The following is a 24,133-nucleotide window of genomic DNA, read 5'->3' as shown; positions in this document are numbered from 1 at the left end:
AACACACCAAACCCATCTAAACTCTAAGAATTTTCTCACAACAGCATGGGGCTGATTTCTGACTGGGCTTCTGGCATTTCACCCTATAAACATACAGTTTGGTATGGAACCAAAGAAGGAAGGGAGCACCTATGAAGATTTCTGAAATGTTTTCTACCTAGCTTCCTCTGCTCTGATACTCTGCCCTGAAAATTTTAGTTTCCACATGTCCCCAAACTCCTGTCTCTACCTCTTCAACTTAGCAAAGCCACCTCATTCTTCTTGGGACTCCCCATATTCCCTTTCCACGGACTGAAACATATCTACGCATATTAATTCAAGGTAATATTAAGCCCTTCTTCATTTTTTGTCCTTCCTCCATGATCCCAAACTTAGAATGCCTAAAATTAGCATATTTCATAAACTTTGCCCAGTTTTCTAATTGTTATAAGTGGGAGGGGGGCATACTCCATGTCAGTGACAGTAACCCCATTATCTACAGATGACATGTTCCAATGCTCTCAGTAGGTGCCTGAAATCTCAGATTCTACCAAATCCTATTTGATAAGAACTGTTTTTTCCTGTAAGTGCCTATCTGAAATAAAGTTTAATTTGTAAATTTGGTACAGTGACTAAAAAAAAAAAGAATGATAGAAATATACTGTAAAAAAAGGTTAGGTAAATGGATTCTTTTTCTCTCTCAAAACATCTTTTATGTAATATTTTTCCACCATGGCTAACTTCAAATAACTGAAATCCGAGGAAGCAAAGCTTATATAGGGTGGACTATACTTCTTCATGGCCAAAAATGGGGTTCTAGTAAATTTTATTTAGTCTTCACATCCACAAATCACCATCATTTTACTTTATAAAGATACAGTATTTTCCCCACACCTTCAGATAAAAAAACTGGTATTGTGTGGAATTTTAGTCAGAAACAAGCAATTATTAAGAAAATCTACAAGATGTAGAGACTGTGTCACAGGAGTAATGTAGAAGATACTATTTTAAATAGTTTATTTCTTCTGAAGCCAGCAGTTCAGTAAAAACTATTAAGATACTTAATGCCCCAAGAAAAGCAAAGGCTTCAGTATTCTAATCTCATATCTATACACTATTTAGCAACCCCCTCATGGAAGGGGAGAAACAGCTCTATTTGGGCTGGGCTTAAAAGCTTGAGTGGTGTTCCACTGGCTTCAGAATGAACCTAAATCCCATTTTTAAGAATATTTTTTGAGGTTTTAAAATAAATAACATTTTACATAGAAATAAACTGTATGTATATAAGTACATATACATACATGCATATATATTCTTTCCAGAGAAAGTCAAGCTATTAATTAAATTTAACTGATACTAAAAAGGAAGCTATCAATCTGTATTTCCAGACCCAGGTAGCTATGCTTCCTCAAGAACTCAAAGGTCATCAGGAACTGAAGTTGCTCCCTTGGCCATCCTATTTCTCTGAACCTATTGTTTTCTCAGATTGCTTATTTTTTCCACTTAATTGTACCTTGGATTTCAGACACAGTTACTTTTATATGTATGTTTAATCACCCTGATCCCATTTATATAGAGAGCTTCTCATTTTTTTTTCACATTATATCTCATTTATCTGCCCAGAAACATTCACTCCAATTGTTCAAAGTGCTTTGACTGAAATAAATTTCTCAAGCAAGTAATATATACTTTAAAATCCATCGTTTGTTAAATAATCACACATTCCATTTGTTGCAATTCTCTTCAACAAAAGTCACTTTATAAGTATGAAGACTCCCTTTCTTTTTCCAAAATATGTGGGGGTGGTCGGAGAAGAGAAAATCTTGTTTGCCTTGACAACATTCAGATTAAAACAGCTCTATGAATTAAATCAGAAAGTTACAAAAGCAGTCAAGCTGATATTGTGGGCAATTGGCTACTGTTTTATTTGCAATTACACGCACAATTTAGAAACCACTTTAAGATAATTCACCCTCCAGAGTATTGCTAACATGTCAGCTACTATAAAACAGTAGTCAAGGAGGGAAAAACAAACATCACATATAGTAAGTTGATGTGAAATAAGAATCTTAAATTTAGGGTTTTGATCTCCCAAATTGAGAAAAGTAGCCTGTTCTATAATTGTGGGACATATTGATAGTGTTGATAGCTCCATTATGTCTGGAATTTGCAATTAAAATTGAAAGCAACCAATCTGGGAACCTTCAAGTGCATTACGCTTCACTCCAGGTTAACTAGGAAATATTTTTTTAAGCCTGTATTTTCTGTTTCTCAGAACATAGCTGAGTTATTCATATTGTATTTGTTACAACTAATGACCTTTCAATGAAAGCTTAGTAAGAAGTGTCTTTGACAAAAGGGCATGAAGCTATAAAGGTAAGGATGGTGAGCACAGTAATTTATCAGAAAGAGATACACAGGGAATGTGGCTAAAGTGCAAAAATAGTTTTCAAACTTTAAGAAAAAGATGTTGTAATCTAGTGAACATTTCAGTCAAAGTGGATACCTACCCTGTCCAGGAAAATGCCTCTGACCTTGTGATTCAGAACATTCACTGACTAACGATAGAAATTCAAAAAACACACAAAGAAGTCCTATGGCATAAAAAAAGCACAGACTCTAAATCCCAATAATTGCATCAAAGAGCACGCCAGAAACCTTAAGTATAATCAAGAAAGCTTTATTTTCCAAAATAATAATTTTTAAAGTATACAAAGACAACACATTAAAACGACACCATCTGGAACACCTTCTGTTTAGAGCTTTTTAGAGCAAAAATGCTCTGTGTGTGGAAAATATTATTGCAATATTTTTCTGTCTAAAGGCACTCCTGCTATCCTTATAGAGAAAATTATCAAGATGATTAAAATATACGTATCTAAAGAGCAACACTATATTCAGTGAATGATTATCAATGTTTTAACTTTTTTCAGGTGGGGGGGGTCTTCTTCCTCTTTGCCATTAAAACATTAACATATTTTAGCATTTTCATTAAAAGATAAGGACAAGGAAAAATGTAAAATTAATTTATTAAATGTATTTATAATTTGTAATTCTAGTTCAAGCTATTATTTGCCCAAAAATAAAGGTTAAAAATTAGAGATGGCTGGTTTCTCTCTCTTTCAATTGTTCACACAATCTCTATATGCCATCAACATGAATAACTGGAAGTTTTATTTCCTAAAGCCACAATTTTATCTCCATTGACAAGTCTAATACAATCTGCTTTAGCTTGTAGTCATTATTTCCCAAAGGACTAATAGATCAAAAGAGATATGAAAACCAGAGCATGCACTGAAAATTCTCTTACTTTGACATGGTATTAAAACAGCTTTTAAACAATTATATCTATAATTAACCAGATTTTTTTTCCTTTAGTACTGGGAGAGAAGTATATATCTCCCATTTTGATAAATCATTAATAAACTCTGTCATAAGTTGAGGAGTCTTCCTTATGTCCTAATTCATTAAGCAATTGAAAGCCATCAGACTGGTGTCTGTCTCAACATCCCATCACCAGATCAAGACAGCTACCAACATCCAATACCATCTTTTAAGTCCTCTTTCTCTTACAAGTGAAGACCTTGCTCTCTCGTTGTTCTCACTCATACATATTAAATCTCCCCCTGCGCCTCCTTCCCATAACAATTTTAAACTTGTGCAAGTTCAAACCATATCAAAAAAACTGCACACATATTCCCTTCCAGGGTCAAACCCTTTCTAAACCACTACTCTTATTTACCTCCAGACACCCTTGACTACTATCCTCACCAGCTATTACATTTGTCTGTTCCCAAATTTAATCTATTCTAGTTTTCTATCTATCAATTCTGCTTTCCTCAAAGTCACAGATGGAATCTGTACCACTCATCCAAGGAGCATCTGTCTTTCTCAGACTCATACCCTTAATAGCACTGGACATTTTTGAGACTTTTATCCTTATTGAAATGCTTTCTTCTGGGCTTTGTGATTATCCCATACTGGCAATCTTTGTTCTTTCATAAAAATACCTTCAACATAACTTGTTAATAACACACATAAACTTTGAGATAATTATAAAAATGGGATAAGCAATTTTAACTTATTTTTGATTTTCATTACTTTTCAACCGTTCCATGACCTAAGATTAACTTCTGATTCCTATTATCCCAGAGATTGTCAAGATGTTTTTAAGTTATGGAACATTTGTTTTTTCATTTCTCGCATTAGTGTGGGTATGTAGCTACATGCAATAAGCATTAAATGGACACTTAGCAAATTGAACAACTCTAGTCCATGTTTGCTACATTTTAATTTAAAATCTACACACCACTGATAAAATCCTTCATAAACCAAAAATGATAGAAAAATGCATTGACTATAGTAATCTGATAAATAAAAGAAAAAAAAAACACAACATATTCAATTAGCCACTTGCTTATTTACTTATTTAAAACATAAACTCATGAACTAAGACACCAAGTCAGCATTGTTGACCATTTCTTCCTGCCATAGAAGAAGCAGGCAGCAGAGAGATTATAAATATAAATAGATGATAGTAAAAACTGCATTTGTGCTAGTACTACCTACACATATACTACCTTGTTATTTCTGAACATATAATTAACAGCACCCTGATAGCAGAGTGAAATAATTTAGCAACAAGAATTAGAATTTAAAGTGTCAATAACTACAATACTCACAGAAATAAGTAACAAATACAAAATCCTAATTACACCTGTACATTAACAATAACACTCATGATATAAGTATCTAATCAGCAATATGCTGGATGTCTAGCGTTACTGATGTCCTCCTCTGGGAGTCACAGAAAAGATAGGTTCAGGTAACCACTTAAAATCATTATCCTTGTCCTTAGCAAGAAAATCACCTGAGGGAAGTCTGATTTTTTACTTTTGTATTACTGTGTATGTGTGTGTCATATTGTATATTTATGGCAAATGATCTTTTTTTCTGGTACGACTGAAAATTCCAAATCCATATAAATATGAGATTATAAAACAAATGACAAGAAACAAGAAAAACAATTTGTTCAAGGGACTATGCCGGGGCCTCCCCGGTGGCGCAGCAGTTGAGCACTGGGTTGTGAAGGTGACCGCAGCCTCTGCAGCGCCGGTTCGATCCCCAGCCGCCGGGCGAGGGTCCCACATGGCTGCAGACCTCTCCTGCTGCCTGCTGCTCCCCTCAGCACTGTACGTAGGTCCTTCTGCCTGCTCTGCTCCCCACTCTGGCTCTGGTGAATTCTCTCACCCTCCCGTGCTTCTGACTGTACCCAGTGCTTGTGTAAATAAATAAATAAATCTTTAAAAAAATAAAAAAGAGACTATACCTCTGTAATTGTGATTAGGACCCTAGCTGCTCCTTCCCAAGCTCTCTTGTGAGATCATCCATCTCTTCCTGACCACTAAATATCGGTGACCCCAAGATACAACCTTAAATCTTTACCTATACTTTCTGTAGGTGAACCTGTCCAGTTCTTTGGCTAAAAAACATCTATATAGTAATGATTCTCAACTCTGTATCTCTAACTATAGCAGATTTGTATATTCAAATACCTGCTCACCATAGCTAGTTTGCTATGAAATAAATATCTCAAAGTTATCACTACCAAAATCAAGTTTGGTTTTTTTTTAAAGATTTATTTATTTATTTATACAAGCACTGGATACAGTCAGAAGCGCGGGAGGGTGAGAGAATTCACCAGAGCCAGAGTGGGGAGCAGAACAGGCAGACCAGCGAAATACACTGCTGAGGGGAGCAGGGGGCGGCAGGAGAGGTCTGCGCACCATGGACCCTTGCCAGTGGGTGGCCGGGGATCAAACCGGCGCTGCAGAGGCTTCAGGCAGCTTCGCAGCCCAGCACTCAACCGTTGAGCCACCAAGGGAGGCCCCAAAATCAAGTTCTTGATCATTACCCTAAACTTACTGATAGCCTCCATCTACTCTGCCTCCATGTATTTATCTAAAAAATCAACACCATCTTTTCTGTCATTACTTGGGTCAAAAACCTAGGTTCTTAACTCTTATGCTCATCTAATCCAGCAACAGATCCTCTCACCTCAACTTTCATAATATATATATATCTACCCACTCCTCAGCACTATGTTATCAGGTAAGTCATTTCTTGCTTGGTCTCTAGAGAAGCATTAAATGGACACTCACTTTCACTCTTTTATTTTTTTTTTAATTTTTTTATTTTAACATTTATCATTTTTTACACTTTTTAGACAATATTTGCTTCCCCCCACCCCCTCAGATTGAGTCCCCATAGAATTTCCTTCCCCAAGGCAAGCCATGCACCATCACCAGAGTCCCCTCCCTTAAAGGAGGGGACTCCCCTCCTGCCTCCTCCCCTGCAGTATGTCTCTGGTTTGTAATTGTCTGTTTTTGCTTCGTTGTGTTTTGTACTGCTGTTATTTTTTTTACACTGATGTCTTATTTGGTTCCCCTATATTCCTGTTATAAGTGCACTGTCACTCTTGTCCCCACCCCCAAAGGTTATTCATCTGAAGTTAGAGTAGACCTTTCAAAGCATTCGTCAGATGATTCCACTTTCTGACTCTCAAACTGAGCAGTTCCCCATAATGCTTAGAATAAAATATAGGTATTATATACCATGATCTGCAAGGTCCTTATATGATCAGTCCCAGGGATATCTATGAGATTATTTCTTCCCACTCTACATTCACTCAAATTTCCCCTGCCAAGGCAAATTTCTAGCAGACTTCGAATATACCAAGTATAACACATACTTAATGTCTTCAAAATATCTTTGACCATGTGTCAAGAACAGTTTATTCAGGCTGTTGCAAAGTTTGCTAATTTCATTTTTGTAGGTTTTTATCGAAAGTACCTTCTTTTACCACACTATGAAAAACAGAATACTGCTCCATCGAGCCCTCTCTCTTTACCTTTTCTTTAAGCATTTAAAATTGATAGACACAATACTGAAAAATTATTTTTTGTTTATATTCCATTTCATTCACTAGTGTTCATGTTTCATGAGGGCAGGGACTATGTCTGTTTCATTCATCACTGTACACGATTCCTATTAGCAATACATGATGAATGCCTAATATTTTGGGAAAATTGAATATAAATACCTTCATTCACTAGTGCTCATGTTTCATGAGAGCAGGGACTATGTCTGTTTCATTCATCACTGTACACAATTCCTATTAGCAATACATGATGAATGCCTAATAATTTAGGAAAATTGAATATAAATTCAAGAATAAAGGTTTAGCTATGCCTGACTCACATATATAGGTAACTCAGGATTTTATTTATACCCAATATATACCTATACTGAATATATACCTATACTGAATATAGGTATGTATGTGTGTGTATAAAGTGTTCCAAACATTTAAATATAGCCATGTGACTATCTCAAAAAGATGCAGATCTATAGAAAACTATAATAATTGATCACCCTGAATTTGTTATAAGAAGTGTAAAAATATGCAAACTTCATCAGTACACTTTTTCTACTGAAGAGTGTACACACACAGACACACACCCAGATGTAACTCAGAAAATCTCCACAGCATATAATCAATGGGTTCTCCCCAAAGGAAATAATCAAAATGTCCTACTCTCTATAGTTGTGTCAATAATAGGTAAAAAAACAAAATGCACTTACCTTCCTTTTTCAACTAGTAGCAAGACATCCAATTTTTCCCCATTTTGAACCATTGTGCTGATTGCTGGAGGAAAAGGAGAAAACACAAATGTATTTTTTAAACAGTGAATATCCATAAAGACACAATTATTAATATATGCTCGAGTGAGTCAGAATTTTATGTACAATCTTCTACTGGCATGCACAATATAAAATTATGTCCAAAATAGAAGTGAGAGGGGGAAAATATCTTACTTAGCTCTTGCAGTCTCCTTAAGTGCATTCTATCTTCCTGAACTTCTTGTATTTGAAGGCAAAAACGCAAACTAGATTTGTCCATAGCAAACCAGCCTTTTCTCCACTGATCCAGGGCATGGCAATCTTTGTAGTAAAGTTGACCAATCAAATCATAGTCAGCTTCTGTTAAGTTTTCAGCAACAAAGGGAACAAAATGCTGTTAAAACAAATGAAGAAAAGTAATAAACACAGTGAAAATAGGAAATCTCTTCCCTATCTAAAGACGTGAGTAAAGTAAAAAACTAGCTCTGCTTTTCTATTTTTAAGATGTAACCCACATACATATAACTCACATTTCAAAACAATTATTAAACTTGCTAACAATCAGTCTTAAAGCTGAATGGCTATAATGCATTTTCAAATTACAACGTCTTAAATCACTTTTCTGGAGACATTCTCTCTGTTAATTTGTGGCATTTTTCAAAATGTCAACCTTCAATGTTTGACTCCATTTGTATATTTTACTGAATTTGTTTATTTCCCTTTTGTGTGTATAATAAGATGCCTGCCCATAAAGACACATACTCAGAAGTGACTTTATAACATTGATAAAATCTCAATCATCAAAACATGGGTTTAATTCAAAGAATGATTTCTACAAGGTCCTTAAATCAATTTCTTCTTTGCTTAGGACTCTATGAAGGGAGATCTTAACCTCTGATTACAAACTCCAAAAACCTAATAAAGTATTCCCAGAATCTAGTATAAAATTTATGTAGACTTCTGAAGCTAAACCACAGATCACAAGCTAGGAATTTCCCCTGGATTGAGGGTAATTTAAATATTGAAATACCTTGGCTATTGCCTCTGTCCATTTTCTTTGAGCTTGAGATGTTTCAGCTCCAAATAAAAATGCACATTCTGAAGGTAAATAGATTTCAAAGGTAAAGATGGGCCTACAGGGCACAAATAAAAGATCTATCAGTTATATTTGGTTCTTATGAAAACAAATAACATGAAAGTCAAATTTAAATTAAATTCATATTTAAAACTGGATAAGACCCAGAAATCTATCTACCTATCTGTATTTTTCTGGTGATGGTTTGGATTTTATTTGAGTTAAATGGAACACATTGGTTCAGACATATGGAATATTCTTCCGATTAATTATTACTTAATCTTCTTATTACTCAATGTACTGCTAATTTTGCTGATACCATGGCACTCAGCTGGCTGATGTGACAAATGCTTGCTACAGTCTTGTCTTCCCTTTGAGACCACCGCTTTGATTTACTCTGGCCAATTGCTCAAAGTAGGCATTATCCAAACAGTTCTCTAATTAGTCCACCTTGTTATTTACTTCACAGAATTTCCTTCTGCCATCTCTTATCCTAAAATTTCATCCCCCTACTATACATAAACTTTGAGTAACCAGCCATAACCTGAATTTTTTCCCTAAGTTCCTCATCCACAGCTCCAACTATTTCTGGAGCATGCTAAGTATGTAAGCTGCTATCACCTACAAAAATCCAAAATACCCTACATCACAGTCATCTTTCTTCTTCCTCTTTTTAACCCCAAACCTATTGCAGTTTCTTCATATTCCAATTTAAGGTCAACACCATCTACCTAATCAGCAAGTTTAAAACCTTGGAATTTAATTTCTTCTTCCCCTGGTCAAAAACACACAAACATCAGCCTTGAAAATCCCTTGAGCTGATAAAATCAGACTAATCATACAAACAACAATATCAGATTAATCATGCAAAGCTTAATTTACCTTCTTTTACAATACTAACTGATCTGGGTCATTTATGTTTTTGTGTCTTTGGAAATTATAAGCAAAACTTAAGCTATTTCCCCAGGTTGATATGAAAATTACATAAATTATATAAAATGATATAAAATATCATTTTATAACAACTGATTAAAGAATAGTGCTTTTCCACTGAACAAGCTACTTAATACTCTAAACCCATGAGCTTCATTCCATGTTTTGTTCTGACTGCTTCCAGTTCCCAAACTTTGGGATGGCCACTAAAAACTAATTATTACCTAGGTGACTCACTGACTTTACTTTGGTCATTTCTGAACTTTTGACATGGTTAACTTTAGCTCCTCATCCAGTCATTGAATCTCTTACTTCAATCCTAAGATTCTCTCAATTACGGTTTTTCTTTTAAATTACCTCTCCCTCTAGTTAAACTTTCTGTAAGTGTGCTTTCTCTTCCCCTAATCTTTGCTTTACCACATCAGCCAGCTTTCTTCCTAAAATACAAACTTTCATAACTTCTCAGTGCCTACATTACTGCATTCAAACTATATATGCTTCTTAAGACAATTCAAAATCTGGCTGCATCAATTATTTATTTGTTTGTTTGCTTATCTTCACAAAACTGGGGTGGAAGTTAGAGGTAAGGGGCGGGTAAGAGGATTCACCAGAGACAGAGTGGGGAGCATAACAGGTGTATTTATTGAAATACACTGCCAAGGGGAGCAGTAGGCAAGGCTGGAGAGGTCTGCTATGCTATGTGGATCAGATATCTGGCCAGGGATCAAACTCAGGTCTTAGCATTGATATAGCACTGAGACTTAACCCCTATGCCACCAGGGGGCTCCAACAACAATTATTTTTTAACACCATCTCAGTATAGATGCTTTCTCCTGCATATCTACTTGTATCAGTTACACTTAAATCATAAAATGTTTACTTCTGAATATGATTACATGCTGATATAAACCAATATTAAATATATATATAATATACTATATATTATTTACTCATTAAGCAACTTACTGCACAAGATACACTTATTTTAACATTCCAAAGTAAGTCATAGTAAATTGATTACTCATTTAAAACAAAAGTACTACTAAAGATTAAAACAAAAGCAAAATAATTTATTATAAGTTTGTCCACATAAAAAATCAAATTGGATTTACTAGAAAAGTCATTTCAACTAATAATATTGATCATTATGTAATAATGCTAATGTTTTATGTAATTTTATATAAATAACAGTTTTGAAAATCTTTTCCATTACTTATAAAATATTTTATTAAAGTGCTATACTCCTGATTTTTGCATATTTTATTTGTACTTCTATATTACTTATATTACAAAATGTAATGAGAAACTTTTACAATAAAGATCTTAGTCTGTTTCCAAAAGTTCTCACAGAAATTCTATTATTTATAAGTCAAATATATTAAATAAATAATGCTTACACTTTTAATTGCAATTCCTTGAGGCTATAGATCTTCAAGGAATTTAATATTTCAATATGCTATTAAATGTACTTTGCATTTTATTTTAATATGAACAAATCATTAAAAAATACTTTCCTTTATAATCTATTTTATCAACAACAAATTAATGAATTTAATGAATGTATAAACTTTTCCTCAGTCCACCATTTAATTAATGAGTAAATCACAAAAATTATAGAACTAACTGCTCTAGAATAGAATGTTCTGTATTTACTTAAACTTAGATACAAATATGATATTCTCTATATTACTTAGCATAACATTTTAGTATTCCTAGATGTTAATGGATCCCACCAGGAACTTTCAGAAGGTGCAAGATTAAGGCTTTAAGAAGCCATTAAGCTGGTCTACAAGAAGCAACTGAAGAACTGAAATAATAAAACTCTTACTACTTGCTATAGTAAATATCAGCATCTCCTTCTCCTCCTATTTAGGGATAGACCTACCCAGTATTTAAATAAAAGTCTTCTTTGTGTACAGCCAGGCAGATCACTTCATTGATATTAATGGTGCCATTAGGTGTGGTAGACTTATCATTCTCATAGTAACTCAAGAACCCTCCTTCCAAAACACACCACTTCTTATTTGTCTCTAATAATTCAAAACAAAACAAAGAATACGTTAATTTATATCATAAATCCAGTTTTCAAAAACACACAAAGACATTTATTAATTTCCTGCTTTGTGGTTGGAGCATAAAATTGCTGCAGAGGATAAAAAAGTTGCCACATGCTTTTCTTTCAAAAAATGTACAGACTAGAAAGCAGGGATGCACACAAAATAACCGTAACATTGATGGCCAGAGAGCAGACAGATTTATGAAGAATTTATGAAGAGATATCTGCAAAGCAATTCTGAAACAGCAAAGAGTTAGGTCTGTACAGAGCATTAAGGCGAACAGTGAAACTGGGACCAATGGGAGGTACGTATGCAAAGGAAGTGTCAGAATCTGCAGTGATCTTAATGCCTTATTTGGGGGATTTAAAATTCTTTTAAAAGGTAGTATACGACCCCCTTCAGATCACCACTTCTTTTTTTTTTTTTTTAAAGATTTATTTATAGAAGCACTGGGTACAGTCATAAGCGTGGGAAGTTGAAAGAATTCACCAGAATCAGAGCGGGGAAAAGAACTGACGAAATACACTGCTGAGGGGAGCAGCGGGTGCGGCAGGAGAGGTCTGTCGCACCATGTGGGACCCTCCCCTGGCGGCCAGGGATCGAACCAGCACTGCAGATGCTGTGGGCAGCTTCACAACCCATCGCTCAAAGGCTGCGCCATGGGGGAGGCCCCACCACTTCTTTATTTAAATAAAGTTTTCTTAAAACAGTCACACCCATTCATTTATGAATTGCCTGTGGCAGCTTTTTAACTACAAGAACAGAGCAGAATTCAGCAGAGATGATCTGGTCTGCAAATCCAAATTATTACCTAGCCCTTTTTAGAAAGGTTTCCTGAGCTTTGACTCTGTAGTTGATGGTGAGAGATGTCAACAGTTTCAGGAGACACAGATAATCGGATTTGAATTTTACACTCTGATTACTGTAAAAGATGAATTTGAGAAAGTGGGGGCAGAGGCAGGATAACAGGACTCTGTTGACAGTCTTACTGAGAGATAATTGTGGACAAAAGTACAACAGTTGTGGCAGGAAAGACAGATATGGATGAGGGAGAGAAAAATATAAATGTGCATATTCAAGTTGTAAGAAGAGAAACAAATTGATCAGATGCAGAGAGAACTTACAATTGGATATATCATTTTTAGCTTTGATTAGATTAGAAGGTGGGCAGTGACACCCATTTGTATTTAAAAGGAAATAGAGTTGTGTTTTTTTAAAGATTTATTTATTTATGCGTACAAGAACTGGGGTATAAGCCAGAGGTGCGGGTAGTGAGAGGATACACCAGAGACAGAGTGGGGAACAGAACAGGCATATTGACTGAAATACATGCTGAGGGGAGCAGCAGGCAGGACAAGAGAGGTCTGCTGAGCCATGTGGGTTGCTCCCTGGCCAGGGATCCAACTCGTGCTGCAGTGGCTGCGGTTAGCTTCATAGGTTGCGTCTTAACCCTTTGCGCCACCAAGGAGGTCCTAGAGTTTGTTTGGTTTTTTTTTAATTTATTTATTTATGCAGGCCATAGGTGCAGGGGCGGGGGGGGGGTGAGAGGATTCACCAGAGACAGAGTGGGGAACAGAACTGGCAGAATGACTGAAATACACTGCTAAGGGGAATAGCGGGAGAGTCAGGAGAGGTCTGCTGTGCCATGTGGGTTGCTCCCTGGCTGGTCAGGAATCAAATTCATGCTGCAGAAGTTGTGGATAGCTTCACAGTGCTGTGTTTAACCCTTTGTGCCACCATGGAGGCCCTAAAGTAGAAAGTTTTAATGTACCTGTTCCCCTTTAGATATACTAAATGAGAGATACCTGCTAGAAATCCAAGCAGAAATACCTACTAGGTAGATCACCCTGTGGATTTGCATGTTGGAATCAGGGAAAGGTCTCAAAAGTCTTTAGGATGCAGGGCCTCCCCAGTAGCGCAGGCGGTTGAGCACCACACTGTGAAGCTGTCAGCAGCTTCTGCAGCAACGCTTAGATCCCGGCCAGCCAGGGAGAATTCCACATGGTGCAGCAGACATCTTCTGTCATGCCCACTGCTACCCTCAGCAGTGTATTTCGTCAGTCTGCCTGTTCTGTTCCCCACTCTGTCTCTGGTGAATCTTCTCACCATCCCGTGCATCTGGCCTGTACCCCGGTTCTTGTATAAATAAATAAATAAATAAATAAAAATCTTCAGGATGCAAAGAGTAGTTGAAAATATATAGTAACCAAGCATAAAATCTTAGAAAACTTAAAATTTTTAGGAGTGTGGATACAGAGAGATCCATGAAAATAACAAAGCAAATGTGAAAAGACAGTGTATAAAACAGCAAAGGGGAAGAGCATTTCTAAAAGAAAGAGTACCCATTATTAAATACAGCACCAAGAACTAGTAAAATAGGGCTAAAAAAGTATCTGCTGGTCTTTATAAGGAAATAACTACCTCCTTCACAGACCGTGCTATACAAGAAGCCAGGCTGCAGCATATTGAAGACCCAATGGGTAATAAGAAAGAGAACCAGTAATGATAGATCAATTACCTCTATAATAAAGGAAAGGATATGGAAAGGATATCACAAGCTCTAATGAAGGCATGAGGCATGTGAAAGCAAATGATAATCAAAAATGTTTGCCAAACTAAACCAAGAAGGAAGATTTTCTTTCTCAAAAGCAGAAGGGAATAAAGAAAAGTTAAAAATCATAATCTTGGGTTAAGAAAACTACTTAACTAAATGGTACCCTATCCAGCTAACCCAGTTTCTCTTCAGCACAACTTGTGCTGACACTCTTCTGCCACCCTCTATTCCTCTTGCCAGGCAGAGTTAAGTATCTTTCTGTGCACACTTAGGACTATGTTGATAATAAGAGGGTAGAATTAGAAATCAAAGATTCTGGGTTCTGATAATACCTCCATCACTAACTGAGAACAAAGAATTTAAGCATACTGTGCCCCCATGTTCCTCATCTTAAAACAGGGTAAGAGAAACATCTTTACTCATAGGATTAACAGGGTATGTGGTAGCCTAATGATGTAATTCTTGTGAAGTATATAGAAAAGTGACTTGACATGTGGTTGTTCAAACACACACTCTCATTTTATATATTAATTTTCATTCAATTTAACAATTTAAAATGCAATTTTTAAATAGAACTGTAAAACTGGCATAGCCATGCAATTGACATTATTTTAAATGCATATGCTGAGTCAAATGTATTCTACTAATGTATCAACTACAGTATGACAGTATTATTTTGGAAAGTACAGTAAACTATACAAGTTATTATAACATCTGTGTCAATACAGCCATGAAAATAAACAAAGATCCATGTGCATAACTGGAAAAAAATGAAATTAGGCTAAACATCATTACAACTGACTATGGAAATGATAAAAGGGAAGAAAGTTATTAACAGCTACAATTAACTACTCAATAATGGAAGTCAGGAACTATTTCCTAAAAGTCATCTATGTTTTATCACTTTTAATTCTGAAAATAAAATTAAGGGTCATTTCAAAAGATGCAGTATCGATTTGCTAAAGTGTAGTATAATGGAACACAGCAGGGTACGAAAAAAGGTGTGATTTCAGAAATGGTTCTCTTGGCTCAGGCTTGTTTTACTCCTACTGAATTTTGAAAATGATGCACAGACATCAGATGTGCATGTACTACTTAAGTCTTCCATGGGGTTTTACCTTACTTTACATACTAGAAGTACCCATGCTCTAAATTTATTTCTTGACTGCACTTCAGGCACTGAAAATATGAATGCAAACATGTTTAAACAAAAGGAATGAATGCTACCCAGACACCAGGACTTTATAAAGTCTGCCTTCTCATGGCCAGAATCTGCTATTAATCTGCCTCATTCTTTTTTAATTTCCAGTAAAAAAAAAAAAGCTGTACTAATTAACAACAACAAAAATCAACTGAAAGACACTAAAATGCAAAAATTATATTCTAAAGATTTGTTATTTTCTATAGATTTTAATGATGTAATGCCAAGTGTATAGTTTGCCAAACATCACTTTGGATAAGTGAGGTAGAATAGCAAGCTCTAGATGTTTCAAGAAGTAATGCAAAGATAGAAAATTTATTTGAAACTTTCCATTTCCTTAGATACAGGGAATTAATTTTTAATTATGCCCCAACATCCTGTTTCTGGACTTAAGAGATTGTACAAACTATCACATTGGAAGTTACTGCCAAGAATTAAATTATATAAGAAACCCTCGACTGTGCATTTAAAATATACATCAGAGCAATAGACAGTGAACCTAATAAACAAGATCGACAGATTCAGATTTAATGAATAAAATCTATGAGTCAGAAGATCTAATTTTGATCAAAATATTGTGACTGTTTCAGGATTTTCTTTTTAAGAAATGCACACTGAAGTATTTAAAAATAAAGAGGCAATGAGTCTGCAACTTATTATTAATTCTGAAAAAAATGTATGCATACACACATATACACATGTGTGTAAAAATAATAAACAAATTCACAGAAAGTAAATATAAGACACTAATACTTGGGGTATATGAGTAAGAGATTATGTCAACTTTTCAGTAAATCTGAAACTAAATTAACTAAAACTATACATAATGTTATTCTTTAAATTTCCCTTTATGATAGTGGCTGGTGGTTAGAAGTAGAAGAAAGAAAACAAGACAATTTGTTTAGCCTCAGAAGCATCAGAAGGAGAAACACTCAACTAGGTAGAAACTGGGCCTCCCCGGTGGCGCAGCGGTTGAATGCTGGGTTGTGAAGCTGCCCGCTGCCTCTGCAGCGCCGGTTCGATCCCCAGCTGCTCCCCGGCCACCGGAGGAGGGTCCCACATGGCGCGCAGACCTCTCCTGCCGCCCGCTGCTCCCCTCAGCAGTGTACTTCGGTCCTTCTGCCTGCTCTGCTCCCCGCTCTGGCTCTGGTGAATTCTTTCACCCTCCCGTGCTTCTGACTGTACCCAGTGCTTGTATAAATAAATAAAATAAATCTTAAAAAAAAAAAAAAAGAAACCCAGAGAGCTCTAGCATCACTGTATTGAGAAATGGATTGCCAAATGAAGGCCAAATTGTAACTGGCAGAAGAAAACACCACAAATTATTCTTTATGTGTACTGGAACTGAAAGCTAACAGAAACCCAATCAATTCCTACTGGACAGCGATACATTGTTGCAGGACCTTTATAACCTGAGTCACAGTATATACTCTGCACAGTTAAATAAAAGTCATTGCAGGCCGTACATTGTAGATGAATATTTATTGCAAATTTTTCAAATATAAGAGGAGAAATCAAAATACTAATCAATGGGATTTATAAGATATTATCAAAACAATATACTCACATGACTGATTTCATAAAGAAAAAGGAAGAGGAGGAGAAAATGCACACTTATTCGGTAGATCATCACTGGCACAGGTGAGGAACCCATCCCTGTCCTCAGGCAGGATATAACCCAATTTAACAGGAGATATGTTTGGAATAAGGCAATCAAAAGGTCCCTCGAAGGGATGCAATCCTTCATGAAAGGAAGCCACTTCACAGACAGAGATTTTGAAATAATCACTTCTGACTGAATGAAAGGCATGTTTCCAAAGCAGCAAAAATGCTCTATGAGCAAAACCATTCACTAATGGTGGAAAAACACTGGTGAAAGTCACAGAAAGGGAAACTGCCATAAACCCACATGGCCAGAGAATCAGATTATGCAGGATCAGGAAAAAGAAACAAGACTGCAGGCTCATGGCAGAGGCCAGGCCTCAGGTCTCCCATAACAGGTGACCACCAGGAGTTTGTACCTTTCTCTATCGACAAATGGGACTTACTGGAAGGTCTTAAATGAAACGTGCCAGATGAATGATAAAGTAAATGTGAGTGTGGAATCTAATTATGTAAATTCTAATGGGGAACAAATGATAGATCTCTTTAAAAAGGGAATACAAAGTCATTTTAAGTTAGATCTATCAGGCTGATGCAATTTAGTCCTGAAGCGCCATCACTATTATAACCCCTGATTAGCTTCATGTTCATAAGTGAAATGGGTGAGAGGTCAGATAACGTAGGCACAGAATTACCTTTGAGAAGTGATACCAGCAAAGCTCTGATAGGAAATCTTGACATTCCTATTCACTTGGGAAGTAATGAAAAGCTTTAACAAAATTCTGTTAGGATGCACTGATCTACTTAGCCCAATTCAGACTTCTCACTTTGAGAAATGTCAATGTCCTCTGTGCCACCCTATCTGATACAGAAGAAATCTTACTCTTAATCAGTCACCAAAAGACATCATAAGATACAAAAGTGTGGCCACAGGATGAGTAACTCAGGATGCAGCTGTTTTAACACATAAGAACTTCTGCGCACTGTGGTTATAAAAGACAGAAGGGCCGTTCATGTTTTCTATTCAATCTTGATGTTTACACCAGGGAAGAAAAACATTACTGAAATTTACTCAAGAACAGGCAAAGGATTGCAGAGGTGACCTATTAAAATACCACTATGAAAAGCTACGGATGCTATAGTTGGGTACTCTGGTATTCAGCTACAGCCTATAGAATATACCTAAGCTCAAAGGCTAACTAGAAACCAGGAATAGCTGTGTACTCAGACAGTCCCTCTGCCTCTCTTCTCTCCCTCCTCGTCATATGTATGGTCACACACTACTCTATACATTTTATATGGTTTAACTCACTGAATCCTTAGGACTCCCTTGTGTCCCTTGTATCCTGTCCATAGGCACGAAATGCTTGACTGACTTTCACAGGGTCACATAAATTCTTAGCATCAGAGCTAGTGGTAGAACCCAGGCAGCTAAGGTCCAGAAGCTGCCCTCTTCATCACGCTCCTACTATATCTCTGTGTCTCTTATGCATGTGAAGTGTGGATGCCCATTTTAAAATGTACTGGGGTAGAGCAAGTAACATACCTTCTAATAATATGTATATAAAATCTGATCTAGTGAAAGCTATTATTTTCTGAAACCATGAAGCTGTTTCCTGATTAAGAATTTCAGTATCTGGGCCTCCCTGGTGATGCAAGGAGTTCAGATGCAACCTATGAAGTGGTCCACAGCCACTGCAGCATGAGTTTGATCCCCGGCCAGGGAGCTATCCACATGGTGCAGCAGACCTCTCCTGTCTCACCCACTGCTCCCCTCAACAGTGTATTTCAGTCAGTCTGCCTGTTCTGTTCCCCACTCTGTCTCTGGTAAATCCTCTCACCCCCACACCTCTGGCCTGTACCCCAGTTCTTGTGTGGATAAATAAAAAAAAACCTTAAAAAATAAAAGAATTTCAGTATCCACTGATAGGAATACGAACTAGGAATTCTTTTTATTGAAAGTAAGAGTGGTTTACACTTGGAGGAATATTTTTTGAATTTATATATATATATATATATATATATTTTTTTTTTTTACACCACTGTTCATTTCTAAACATGTTTGCTTTTTTCCACCCTCAGGTGTAGTCCTCATGGAGTTTCTTCCACCAATGCACCTGTGCACCATCACCTCAGTCCCTCTCTCAGATCCCTCTCCCTCCTCCTCCCTGCAGGATGTCTCTGGTTTATAATTGTCTGTTTGTTTTCATTTTGTTGTGTTTTGTATTGTTATTATTTTTTCCCTTAATGTCTTACTTAGTTCCCCTATATTTGAAAGAATACTTTTAAGGCATACACGCTGTTTATAGAAACAAAGATCTTCAAAATTCCTCAGTATTAATCTATGGAATTAAATATAGCAGATGATAAGGATTTCCAGTAAATCATATCAACAACTTTCTTTTTTTAAAACCAAACACTGTGTCAACAAATCATAGTAAGATACCAAGGGGAAAAAATACAGTTTAGGGAACAAAAACAGAAAACAAAACCAGGATGCTATTATTCAGCTCTGTACTTAGGTTTAACAAGAGCTATCAATCTCTCTTTTGTGAGCACTAAATTGAGAAGGAAAAAAAAGAGAGAGAAAGAAAAATACAGATCAGTCTTCATAACCAGAGGCAAGAAGAACTTCAAATCCTGAAAACCTGAACTGGCAATTTGCAGCCTCTGTAACTCTCTGAAGGACTGCATGCACTTCATTCCCTGACTTTTTTCTCCGTTTTTAATCATTTTGCTCTATGGCCGTCCTGACAGGGACTGATAGAGCACAGAGTTCCAGGTGCTAGCAGTTCAAAGGTAAAAGTGACAACCGCACTTTAATCTCTAAATCTTTTCAAATAATTCATTTCTTCCATAAAGCTAGTGCTGTTCAATACGAGTACACCACTGCAGAATCTTGAGAGGGAAGAGAAGAAACACAGAAACAAACCCAGAACTTAATGCTGCTTAGTAGTTTGACTTTTTCTTCTTCATTTTTAAAGTTGTTTCTTTCAGGAACAAAATATGTGTTGTGCCCACAATGATCTATTTTTATTTGAGGATCAAAAAAATCCTAACAAGTCACTGTACTTTCACACTGGTGGTAAAGTGATTAGAATAATGGTCATTTATTCAACAAATATTTATCATGTGGTTAATGGGTATTCACACAGTTTTAGGGTTTGATATTCCTAAATAAACCTGAACATATCTGTCTCACGGAGCTTTCACTCCAGAGGGAGAAAAAAAATCAACAAGGGAGGGAGCCATCCTCAGACAACGAATGTTCTGATGGAAATAAAAAGCATCCCATGAAAGAGCAGAGCTGGCAGCGAGAGCAACACTGAATTGATCCCTGAAAGATGAGAAGAAGCCATTCTGGGGCAAGTGTCCCCTTGCAGAGGGAACAACAATTGCAAAGATTCAGAAGATGCTGACAAGAAAGTGGCACATTCCAGGATCAGAGAGGAAAGCCATGTTATCGGGCATATGAACTAGAGAGAAATGACATGAGATGAAGCGGGAGGAGGCAAGTAAAGGTCTTTTAGGTCCTACTAAAGAATAGGACTATATTCTGGAAAAGGAGACTGCTGGATGTACTTGAGCAAAGTAAATATATGATCTTATTTACAATTCTAATTATTTTTTAATTGAGGTAACACTGGCTTATCAGTGTATGACTTTCAGGTGTGCAGCTTCCTGTCCACATGCACCACACCATGAACACCAGCAGAGACGCCACTTCCATGCACACCCTCCAATTTCCCTCTCTTGTCATGGTACCCTTCCGCAACCCCAGCTCCCTCCCCCTCCAGTAACTACTGCTCTGTTGTCAGAATCAAAGGGTTTATTTTTGTTTGTTTGCTTTGACTCTTGAAGTCACTGTCTGCTTTTTCCAAGCATGGCTTGAAGAAAAGCTAAGGCAACTGTCAGTAGACAAGGAGTACTGCAGTCTGGGCAGGACATGATGGTGGCTGAAGCTAAGATGGTATCAGTGGAGAGAGAAAGAATCAAGGTCTATTTTGAGTTTAAAAATAATAGAATTTGCTGATACACTGGATGTAAGAAATGAAGACCATCAAAGAATACTTTGCCAAGAGAAATTTTCCAATGAAATTATTTCTGTTGTGCCACAAAGTATTAAAACTCCATTTCATTTTACTTAAAATGTTTCAGAAATGAGAAAAACCTAAAATTAGGTATGAAATATACCAGTTTCTGTTTTTTAAGTACAGTTTCTGTTTTTGAAATACATATATATAGGTATCTCCACAATTAGCTTATAGAAGATAAAAGAATGATTTAGTTACAAGTTTAAAACATCAATTCAGTCTTCAAGTGATTAAGAAAAACAATCTATCACAAGGAAATATTAAGATGAGCTGGTAAGTCTATAAAAATTATAATCACAATTTCTGAAAAGTAAATAAAGGCTTATTTTCAGCCTATAGAGGGATTATGATATACTGAGACATCTTAGCAGATAAGTCTTGTGTTTCAAAGTCTTTATTTCACCTCTGTATATGTAGTCTTAAAAGGTGGATCTGAGATCCACTATTTAGAAGAAATCCATTTACAAATATGCTAATTGTCTTATTATTCAATTATTTTAATAAAATGTTACAGAACATTCACAGTATATTCAGGGACTACTTCCCCTCCTTCTTATTAGTCAACTTTTGACTAAGACTTAAATAACAGGACCAATAGAAGATGAGGAAAAACTCTGTAAAATTTATTATTGGTCAGGTTAAGTCAAGAAAGAAATTAAAATCCAGCTGCTGCAAGAACCGAAAACAAATAAATTCAAAGGATAATGCTCTGTCATCCTACAGTCAACAGGCTATCATACTTTGACCAAGACCGAAGTGCTAGAATACCAATTATCACACAAATCAGGTGTAAAACTCTGCTTCATGCTGAGTAACTCCATGTTCCATGTGAAAATCAGCAGGATGTGAACTATTGAGCAGAGTTTTTATGAGGATTATAACTAATGCATGTGAAGTACCTAATGCAGTATCTCACACATAGTACATGCTCACTACAGGACAGCAATCATTTTCCAGAAAATCTAATAAAGTATATAGTTAATCTCAAAATTCTGATTAGCCATCAAATTTCTGTTGCAAATAAAGCATTTTTACTGAGTCAGTTAAAACGTACAAGGATCAGGATTAACCATCGAAAGTGAGTTGATCATCCTACAGTTCTTTTGATCAAGTAATGGAACCGGATTAGATCTCCTAGGGAATTAATACTAGGCTCCTGAGCCTCTAACACCATCAATTGGTCTCTATAACTCACTGTCTTAGATTCTCTTTGTTCCATTAAGACAGATTTCATTAAATTTTTTCCTGCCTATGGTTCTCAAATTAGTTGGAATGTATGCAACAAGAGCATTAGGCCTGGGTCTTACTCATTTTTGTATTCTTAATGCCCAGCAATGCCTGCACAGGAGCGGATGGAGAGATGGATAAATACCTACTGTGACTGCTCAGATAATTCCCCACACCTACACTATGTTATAAAACTGGATTATTTCAGATCATTTGTATAAAAGTATGCTTATGATTCATTTTGCTTACACACACACACACACACTCTCATAATCAGAACAAATTGCACTATTTACTATCACTTAGTTTGCTGAAAGGATATGTAATTGAAAATTTGTCAGTTCTTCCTATGTGTTGACATGTATCTATTTTATCTCTCCAGTTAGGGTGTATGTCCCTAAGGGAAGGGACTGAATCTCACATGTCTTTGGAAAAACCATTAAATCCTGAAACAGAATTGGTTGGCCCTAAGGTAGACATCAGTGAAATCTGTTGAGAATTCACTCTGCATTCTAACCCAGTGGTAAATCCCTGCTGCAGAACATGAAACAATATCTGTGCCTGGAAGCACTTCTAAATACTCAAAAAATATTTCTCTCCTGCAAGATCAAATCTAACATCTTAAAGGGGAAAAATCAAAATTTAAACCTAATTGTGTTGATAATGAAATAAAGTTTTATCAGATAACAAAATCTAAAAGAAGCAGAAATGATACCTTCCAGCACTTTTTTCTCCGAAGACAGTTTAGAAGCAGCAGAAGGTGCCTGATACAAAAAGTCACAGAGGAACATGGACTGGGAGGATTCTTGATTTAACCCAGCTTCAGAATGAATGTCATGCTGAGGGAAATCTAGAAAAATTACAGAAATAGTACACTTGATATCTGAAAGGCAAATAATTTTCCTCTGCTTATGAATATATAGGTGAGTTTTAGGATAAAAGAAAAAGCAGTTCTAATTTACAACAGAATATACAGAGGTCCTGATTTTTATTTTGCATAAATTTGCAAATAAGTACTTAAGTTGTGTTTATTATTCACATATGAAAATCAGATTTAACTTGGTGAAAGTGATTATGTGGGATTAACTACTTTAATCTTCCATTTAGAAGATTAAAGAAACATAAAAGCTTTATTTCCTGAACTTTTTCTCCAAGTAAAGTTTGGTGCATCCTTTTGGAAATTACAACTTTCTTCACACTGACAAGTTTTCTTTTTTGAGCATTCAATATACTTGTGCTTTAGTTATTTTAGGGCTATAGCAGAAGAGACTAGGCAAATGCAGAGATAGGAACTAACCTGAGAATTTGTTATGGTAGAGAAATTCCATTTGCAGACTCTGCCCAGCCTTCTTGGCCAGCAGGTAGGGGGTGCTGTGCAAGGGGTCTCCAGTTGCACACATGACATCTGCTCCACTGAACAGCAAAGCCATTGTTTCCAGAACATCTGGTTTCACTACAGCAGCACACAGAGCCTGGTCATTCAGAGAAAACATACCTTATAAGAGACAAAATCTGATTCTAAAGATTAACATGAAATTCTGATGACTCATAAAAAGTGGGTGTTCCTTTTTAATTAAGAAAACTTATGGGCCTCCCCGGTGGCGCAGCGGTTGAGTGCTGGGTTGCGAAGCTGCCTGCGGCCTCTGCGGCACCGGTTCGATCCCCGGCTGCTTCCCGGCCACCGGAGGAGAGTCCCACATGGCGCGCAGACCTCTCCTGCCGCCCACT

At 36.4% G+C, this 24,133-nt stretch overlaps 1 protein-coding gene across 2 annotated transcripts in view; it reads right to left on the bottom strand.

Annotated features, from left to right (window-relative positions):
- The window catches only part of ARAP2 (ArfGAP with RhoGAP domain, ankyrin repeat and PH domain 2), a gene marked incomplete at its 5' end in the record, with an annotated part of 152,210 nt that overhangs the window by 63,423 nt on the left and 64,654 nt on the right, over positions 1-24,133 (bottom strand). For both annotated transcript variants that reach the window (XM_084233136.1, XM_084233135.1), the window contains 6 exons: positions 7,624-7,687; positions 7,858-8,056; positions 8,693-8,795; positions 11,556-11,700; positions 23,121-23,255; positions 23,703-23,877. In XM_084233136.1, coding sequence (XP_084089262.1) covers positions 7,624-7,687; positions 7,858-8,056; positions 8,693-8,795; positions 11,556-11,700; positions 23,121-23,255; positions 23,703-23,877 — 821 coding nt within the window. The remainder of the gene's footprint in view (positions 1-7,623; positions 7,688-7,857; positions 8,057-8,692; positions 8,796-11,555; positions 11,701-23,120; positions 23,256-23,702; positions 23,878-24,133) is intronic.

Source organism: Talpa europaea, assembly GCF_964194135.1.
Source record: "Talpa europaea genome assembly, chromosome: 5".
Lineage (NCBI taxonomy): Eukaryota > Metazoa > Chordata > Mammalia > Eulipotyphla > Talpidae > Talpa > Talpa europaea.
The sequence above is the reverse complement of the archived record's forward strand: the minus strand, read 5'-3'. Positions and strand labels throughout refer to the sequence as shown.